Consider the following 8,609-nt stretch of genomic DNA (forward strand, 5'->3'; position numbering starts at 1 on the left):
CATCACCAGAAATTGCTGAATATTGATGAACTGTTTTCAGGAAATACACAGTTTAGCTGAAAAGTTATCTTATTTAATGTTACTTTTCATTCTTACCTCATACAGGTGAAAGGGTTAGAGGGCAACTCCAGTTCAAGCTCAAACTGTCAGGAAAGAGGGGGAAGCATTAAGTAGCCTGACCTGAAATCAAACACTACCCATAAAGTGTTCATGATTAAATGATTTCTGCTGCTAGTCTCACCAAGGTCTCACAGTTGTGGTCATGGTAGAATTGCACACATTTCAGCACAGCTTTTTCCTGACAGAGAAAGAAGGGAGATCATTATTGCATTATCAGTTGGAATTTCTGCATTCTTCTTCACAATTCAACAGAAATAGAACATGTTAGTTGAAGGTGTTGTTGCCCAGATCAGAGCCTACAGTGTGTTACCTACAGCACCAGTCAAAAGGTAGGACACACCTACTCATTCAAGGGTTTTTCTTTATTTTTTACTATTTTCTACATTGTAGAATAATAGTGAAGACATAACTATGAAATAACACATATGGAATCATGTAGTAACCAAATAAGTGTTAAACAAATCCAAATATATTTTATATTTGAGATTCTTTAAAGTAGCCACCCTACTTTGGTTTGTGCTTAATGGGGACTATCATTTGTTTTTCAACAGGACAATGACCCAACACACCTCCAGGCTGTGTAAGGGCTATTTGACCAAGGAGAGTGATGAAGTGCTGGATCAGTTTAACTGGCCTCCACAATCACCCGAACTCAACCCAATTGAGATGGTTTGGGATGAGTTGGACCGCAGAGTGAAGGAAAAGCAGCCAACAAGTGATCAGCATATGTTGGAACTCCTTCAAGACTTTTGTAAAAGCATTCCAGGTGAAGCTGGTTGAGAGAATGCCAACAGTGCAAAGCTGTCATCAAGGCAAAGGCTGGCTACTTTGAAGAATCTCAAATATAAAATATATTTAGATTTGTTTAACACTTTTTTGGTTACTACATGATTCCTTATGTGTTATTTCATAGTGTTGATGTCTTCACTATTATTCTACCATGTAGAAAATAGTAAAAATAAAGAAAAACCCTTGAATGAGTAGGTGTGTACACACTTTTGACTGGTACTGTATATAATGGTATGTTACCCTGTGTGTGAGGTAGAAGAGTCTCTGTGTCTGGCTGTCCCACTGGACCCAGCTGAACTCCTCTGCCACCCTGTCTTTGGCCAGGCACTCTGGGTTCAACATCACCTGTTAGAACACCAGTCAACAGGAAGTGATGTCACTACGGAACAGTTGCATTCCATTCCAGCTCTCTATAGTCTGTGACAGTGTTTCTTACCACTCTGTAACCCTCTTGTCTGACCAGCATCACATGGAGCTGCTCCACATCTGAAAGGTCAAAGGTCAAAGTTCAAAGCCTAAACCCTGAAGGCCCAGTAGCCAAACTCTCCCAAAAACAGAAAACAGTGTCAGCTAATGTCTTTGTACTATCATAGTTAAAAGCTGTGACCCTCAGAGATTTGACACCACTTGACTTCCCAGATACTCACAGCCATCTTCTGCTACCAGCAGCAGGTGACTCTCCAGCACTGAGTCCCTCTCTGTGTCTGGATGGATGAACTGTATGAAACCAAAGATGACTGGTAGTATCTTTGTAGTATAACTATGTTATAGCACATTGTTACATCAATGTAATAACAACTGAGGGGAAGCTTATTGTAATAGGTGTTCCTGATAAGAGTACAATAGAGTCCAGTACAAAACAATACAGCTCTATACCTGAACTCTGACCCGGCAGTCGACAGCCTTCAGGACCTTAGTGTTGTTAATGGGATGGATCTCAATGAGGAGGGTCAGACATTTTGAAACTAGGAGTAGAACAATGGGAAAGGTGTTAAATATGGTAATGATTAAGTTCACTGACCTGAAACAGCAGAAACTGCTTCACTGCCAGCGCTGCCCGTGTGATAACTGTTACTCACTCCAACACACACAGGTGACCGATGTAGTGCGGCCTACAGCCAATAGTTGTGTACAGTTTGAACCTGTCGTGTAGAGTACACTTGAAACACTTAAAAACCTGTGGTGCATGTGTGGATAGATACTTAATAACATCCTGAATGTTTCCCATCTGACTATTAGAGTTGTAGTGAATACAGCCACGGGTCTGTTTCCCTATAGGCTCAGAGAGAACCAGAGGGAAACAGAGAGCTAGTCATCAGCAGGATATAGCTTACCACTTCCCTCTTCATAACACTGTAGATTTACATGGTTATCTGTCTAGTTGCATTTCTCTAATCTTCAGCTTCTGTGTTTGTTTGTATCAGCGTTGGGAGGTGTGTGTGTGTGGGGGAGGGGGGGGGGGGGTCGAGCCAAGGGGAGACAGGTACCTGGTCTAAGGCGCTCCTCTGTTCTTGTCCTCTGTGCCAAACTGACCGCTAAAAATGAGATTAAAAGACAAGTATGTGAGTTGATGTGGGTTCAGTGACGTGACTTCAATACAATGGCTCTTGGCTGTCGGCTCAGTCACAAGACATTGTTCCTCTCTCGTGATGATAAGATACTCCTACGGGGTGATCACAATCTTGGACTGGAAATATCAGTAGGCTATATGTAGGAAAACCTGTATCTAGTCTAACACTGACACACTAGCGGAGGAGACACTGGCTCAACACTTTAGTGAGGATTCTTGTTTCACTGTCTGTGTGTCTTTGTACTACGCATGTGTGTTACATAGAATTAGAATACCATGGATTCTAGAGCTTTATCTGTTCGACACCATAGAATTCAATAGAACAATTCATGTATCTCCATGTTCTACGCATTCTATTTCTAAGTCCATGAACAGGTCCTTACCCAGCAGAGTCTCCTCCTTATTCAGAGAACAGCTGCTGACACACACTTGCTTGTCAAATGTGTAGAGGAGCTGTGAAGAGAGGGGAGAGGGTTTAGGGGAGAGGGGAGAGGTGTAAGGGGAGAGGGGAGAGGGGTTAGGGGAGAGGGGAGAGGTGAAAGGGGAGAGGGGTTAGGGGAGAGGGGTTAGGGGAGAGGTGTAAGGGGAGAGGGGAGAGGTGTAAGGGGAGAGGGGAGAGGTGTAAGGGGAGAGGGGAGAGGGGTTAGGGGAGAGGGGAGAGGGGAGAGGTGAAAGGGGAGAGGGGTTAGGGGAGAGGGGTAAGGGGAGAGGGGTTAGGGGAGAGGGGTAAGGGGAGAGGGGAGAGGTGTAAGGGAGAGGGGTTAGAGGAGGGGTTAGGGGAGAGGGGTAAGGGGACAGGGGACAGGGGTTAGAGGAGGGGTTAGGGGGGAGGGGTAAGGGGACAGGGGAGAGGGGTTAGGGCCCATGATGAACACTACAAACAGCTGGTGTTGATCAGGCAGTGTACCAGGAGTAACCTCACATTCCATTAAGACTATGTGCTGGCATATACACATATACTCACCCACTCACTCACTCACTCTTATTGTCACACACTCACAGTCAAACACACACAGTCACACACACACACCCACACAGAGGAAGCTCTACCTTATTCTGTCTGGTATTGGGCTCGTATTTCCCGATCCTGGTGGTCCCTGTTGCCCCCTGAGAGATGAGAGGAGGGAGGAGGAAAGCCATTATGGCTCATAATGACTGTGTGTGTGTGTGTGTGTGTGTGTGTGTGTGTGTGTGTGTGTGTGTGTGTGTGTGTGTAATGACCTATACTTATGCCCATGTAATCTCAGCTGTCTATGTAGGGCTTAACACTCCTGCAGTCTGAGGATACTTCTTCAACAAGGAAACGGAATACCTCTTAACCAGTAGCTCTTAACCAGTAGCTCTTAACCAGTAGCTCTTAACCAGCAGCTCTTAACCAGTAGCTCTTAACCAGTAGCTCTTAACCAGCAGCTCTTAACCAGCAGCTCTTAACCAGCAGCTCTTAACCAGTAGCTCTTAACCAGTAGCTCTTAACCAGTAGCTCTTAACCAGCAGCTCTTAACCAGTAGCTCTTAACCAGTATCTTATTCAGCTGCAATGGTCTGTCATGAGTCTTTGGGCTTTTATTTGGAGCCTACGTCCCAATGGCACCCTATCCCCTACATAGTGCACTTCTTTTGACCAGATCCCTATGGTCAAAAGTATCCCTGGTCAAAAGTAGTGCACTATAAGGAATAGGGTGGCATTGGGGTGCTGCACTATAAGGAATAGGGTGGCATTGGGATGCTGCACTATAAGGAATAGGGTGGCATTGGGGTGCTGCACTATAGGGAATAGGGTGGCATTGGGATGCTGCACTATAAGGAATAGGGTGGCATTGGGGTGCTGCACTATAAGGAATAGGGTGGCATTGGGGTGCTGCACTATAAGGAATAGGGTGGCATTGGGGTGCTGCACTATAAGGAATAGGGTGGCATTGGGGTACTGCACTATAAGGAATAGGGTGGCATTGGGGTGCTGCACTATAAGGAATAGGGTGGCATTGGGGTGCTGCACTATAAGGAATAGGGTGGCATTGGGATGCTGCACTATAAGGAATAGGGTGGCATTGGGATGCTGCACTATAGGGAATAGGGTGGCATTGGGATGCTGCACTATAGGGTATAGGGTGGCATTGGGATGCTGCACTATAAGGAATAGGGTGGCATTGGGATGCTGCACTATAGGGAATAGGGTGGCATTGGGGTGCTGCACTATAGGGAATAGGGTGGCATTGGGATGCTGCACTATAAGGAATAGGGTACCATTGGGATGCACCCTAGACAGATGGAATGTTCCCACCACGTCCCGAAGAGCGCACTGTTGGTTATGTGTGGAACGTCCCGCTGGACCTGTCCATTATAATGCTATGTGAATTGGCCCCATGCCCAGTGTCCACTTACTATCCAGGAGTAGAGCACTCCTCCATCCCTTTCAATGTTGAGGATCCGAGTGTCAACGATCCCTGAGTTTTCTGTAGAGGAAAAAATATATTTTTCCATTACATGTGTCACTACTATCATGGTATTTGTCACACATTGTCACCTTGTGCGTAAAGGCACAAAGTATAGGTTTACGATATCGGTCGAGCGAAACAACCAGATAGCTCTTACCTTCGGTTCTTCCTACAGTCGCCTCTTTCTTAAATATCCTTGACACCACATCCTGCTGCAAATCGAAAGTTGCGCTTAGTTGCAACATGTGTGCGGTTGACCTCCTCCACAACGTACTGATTCCCACGTCTATTATGCATCAAACACTACGAAGAAATCCCTTCAATTAGAGCCTCGGCGATTTCCCACTATCCGGAAGATGTCATCCCTATAGCCTCAAGTTCCAACTCATCATATAATGAGGCATCATGTGATAGTTGTAAATTACGTGTTGATGATAGTCCAGTAGCCGTTTAAGCAGTGTTTTACGCACCGAAAACAAAGCAGAAGGCGTGATTTAAAAGGGAATCACTTCCCTTGAGATCTGCAGCCACACAGTAATTTACTCAACTTCACACGGAACAATATTGACAGGTCGCCCTGTTCATAGAGCCCTCCCTCTCGGGTCAGACAGCGGAGACGCCCGCTCTGATAGGCCGGACAAGCGATCACTCCGGTGGATCAGAACGTCTCACCGCCTTTGCTGCCTGCCTGGGCTGTGTGTCACCTGATTATAGACAACATAAAACTATGGAGGTGCTGTGCGACCACCAGAGGGCAAAACATACACAAACACAGAAGGCTGTTTATTTAACTTTCACAATAGCCCTACTTTATAGTCGTTTTGCTATGTTGGTGTCTTTGTGCCCCTCATTGACCATTCAATCTACTAGTCATAGCGCTATATAATACCACCTGACAATAAATTAGGCTAGTTATATCAGCACTGTCTCAAGTTCGATTTTCATCAAATCTGCAATCCAGCTTTGTACCCACACGGTGGCGGTAGTGTATAGAAAACCTCATGCGAGCCGGACACTGTTCTGAATGAACCTACAGTAGCTTATTTTTTCATTTTACTTTTACTTTAACCTTTACTTAACTAGGCAAGTCAGTTAAGAACAAATTCTTATTTGCAATGACGGCCTACACCAGCCGAACCCGGACGACGCTGGGCCAATTGTGCGCCGCCCTATGGGACTCCCAATCACGGCCGGTTGTGATACAGCCTGGATTCGAACCAAAGTGTCTGTAGTGACTCCTCTAGCACTTAGTAGGGACATCTCAAAGCAGTTTATTACTGAGGCACCATGCATCCTATATTATGTATACATTTCAAATGGAAACGTGTGAAACTGCTCAGATTATTAGGTATTGCATCAGCTACAACTACTGAGTCACCATCAACATGACTCTAGATACATTATAACTGGGTTACCATCAACATGACTCTAGATACATTATAACTGAGTTACCATCAACATGACTCTAGACACATTATAACTGAGCTACCATCAACTTGACTCATACAATGTCCAATTATCTTACAGTAATTAACATCCTCTTCCTGGTGTATGGTTGGCTTCCTGGGAGGTCCTAGAGATGGCCCTGGGAGTATACATTGTTGTAGTTTCCTGTAGGCACAGGTCTAGGATCAGCTTGTGTGGAAGTGTACCTACAGTGTACAGTCGTGGCCAAAAGTTTTGAGAGTGACACAAATATTAATTTTCACAAAGTCTGCTGCCTCAGTTTGTATGATGGCAATTTGCATATACTCCAGAATGTTATGAAGAGTGATCAGATGAATTGCAATTAATTGCAAAATCCCTCTTTGCCATGCAAATGAACTGAATCCCCCCAAAAACATTTCCACTGCATTTCAGCCATGCCACAAAAGGACCAGCTGACATCATGTCAGTGATTCTCTCGTTAACACAGGTGTGAGTGTTGACGAGGACAAGGCTGGAGATCACTCTGTCATGCTGATTGAGTTCAAATAACAGACTGGAAGCTTCAAAAGGAGGGTGGTGCTTGGAATCATTGTTCTTCCTTTGTCAACCATGGTTACCTGCAAGGAAACACATGCCATCATCATTGCTTTGCACAAAAAGGGCTTCACAGGCAAGGATATTGCTGCCAGGAAGATTGCACCTAAATCAACCATTTATGGGATCATCAAGAACTTCAAGGAGAGCGGTTCAATTGTTGGGAAGAAGGCTTCAGGGCGCCCAAGAAAGTCCAGCAATGTAACACTTGTCGTTAGGAATGGACCAAGGCGCAGCAGGAATGTGAATACTCATACTTTTAATAAACTCAAGTAAGGCATCCACAGGAAAAACAATAAATGATACTCACGACAGCAACAGTTTTGCAGGCTAACAAACGCAGTGCAAAAACAACTACCCACAACCCCAAAGAAAAACACACACTACTATATAGGACTCCCAATCAAAGGCAACTCAACACACCTGCCTTCAATTGGGAGTCCAATCACCAACACAACACTTAACACACAAAACCCTGCCACATCCTGACCAAAACTAATCCAATTGCTCCCTCTGCTGGTCAGGACGTGACAAGCAAGCTCCAGGACCATCTCCTAAAGTTGATTCACCTGCGGGATCGGGGCACCATCAGTACAGAGCTTGCTCAGGAATGGCAGCAGGCAGATGTGAGTGCATTTGCACGCAAAGTGAGGCGAAGACTTTTGGAGGATGGCCTGGTGTCAAGAAGGGCAGAAAAAAAGCCACTTATCTCCAGGAAAAACATAAGAGACAGATTGATATTTTCAAAAGGTACAGGGACTGGACTGCTGAGGACTGGGGCAAAGTCATTTTCTCTGATGAATCCCCTTTCCGATTGTTTGGGGCATCGGGAAAAAAGCTTGTCCGGAGAAGACAAGGTGAGCGCTACCATCAGTCCTGTGTCATGCCAACAGTAAAGCATCCTGAGACCATTCATGTGTGGGGTTGCTTCTCAGCCAAAGGAGTGGGCTCACTCACAATTTTGCCTAAGAACACAGCCATGAATAAAGAATGGTACCAACACATCCTCCGAGAGCATCTTCTCCCAACCATCCAGGAACAGTTTGGTGACGAACAATGCCTTTTCCAGCATGATGGAGCACCTTGCCATAAGGCAAAAGTGATAACTAAGTGGCTCGGGGAACAAAACATAGATATTTTGGGTCCATGGGCAGGAAACTCCCCAGACCTTAAACCCATTGAGAACTTGTGGTCAATCCTCAAGAGGCGGGTGGACAAACAAAAACCCACAAATTCTGACAAACTCCAAGCATTGATTATGCAAGAACGGGCTGCCATCAGTCAGGATGTGGCCCAGAAGTTAATTGACAGCATACCAGGGCGGATTGCAGAGGTCTTGAAAAAGAAGGGTCAACACTGCAAATATTGACTCTTTGCATCAACTTCATGTAATTGTCAATAAAAGCCTTTGACACGTATGAAATGCTTGTAATTATACTTCAGTATTCCATAGTAACATCTGACAAAAATATCTAAAGACACTGAGGCAGCAGACTTTGTGAAAATTAATGTGTCATTCTCAAAACTTTTGCCCACGACTGTATACAAGTGATGGTAAGTGTATCTACAATGTACTGTACCTGCATTTGACATGGCTCCATTCTATTGTTGAGCTGGTGTGACTCAGGTATGACTGGTACTCACTGGGCATGTGGGGAATGATGAGTGCCCCCT

At 45.1% G+C, this 8,609-nt stretch overlaps 2 protein-coding genes across 7 annotated transcripts in view; one reads left to right on the top strand and one right to left on the bottom strand.

Annotated features, from left to right (window-relative positions):
* Positions 1-5,496, bottom strand: part of LOC115188400 (gamma-secretase-activating protein) — a 35,066-nt gene extending 29,570 nt beyond the window's left edge. For 2 of the 6 annotated variants that reach the window (XM_029747212.1, XM_029747214.1), the window contains exons 1-11: positions 5,071-5,488; positions 4,861-4,931; positions 3,530-3,586; positions 2,863-2,932; positions 2,397-2,444; positions 1,786-1,874; positions 1,557-1,626; positions 1,346-1,395; positions 1,150-1,254; positions 242-298; positions 97-143 (exon numbers count right to left, since the gene is read on the bottom strand). In XM_029747212.1, coding sequence (XP_029603072.1) covers positions 97-143; positions 242-298; positions 1,150-1,254; positions 1,346-1,395; positions 1,557-1,626; positions 1,786-1,874; positions 2,397-2,444; positions 2,863-2,932; positions 3,530-3,586; positions 4,861-4,931; positions 5,071-5,158 — 752 coding nt within the window. In that variant the 5' untranslated portion in view covers positions 5,159-5,488. Of the gene's footprint in view, positions 1-96; positions 144-241; positions 299-1,149; positions 1,255-1,345; positions 1,396-1,556; positions 1,627-1,785; positions 1,875-2,396; positions 2,445-2,862; positions 2,933-3,529; positions 3,587-4,860; positions 4,932-5,070 lie in introns of all 6 variants that reach the window. The other 4 variants (XR_003876405.1, XR_003876404.1, XM_029747213.1 and 1 more) reach the window with 4 other exon arrangements.
* The window catches only part of LOC115188406 (transmembrane protein 60), a 426,277-nt gene that overhangs the window by 289,039 nt on the left and 128,629 nt on the right, over positions 1-8,609 (top strand). The window lies entirely within an intron of this gene.

Source organism: Salmo trutta, unplaced genomic scaffold (assembly GCF_901001165.1).
Source record: "Salmo trutta unplaced genomic scaffold, fSalTru1.1, whole genome shotgun sequence".
NCBI lineage: Eukaryota > Metazoa > Chordata > Actinopteri > Salmoniformes > Salmonidae > Salmo > Salmo trutta.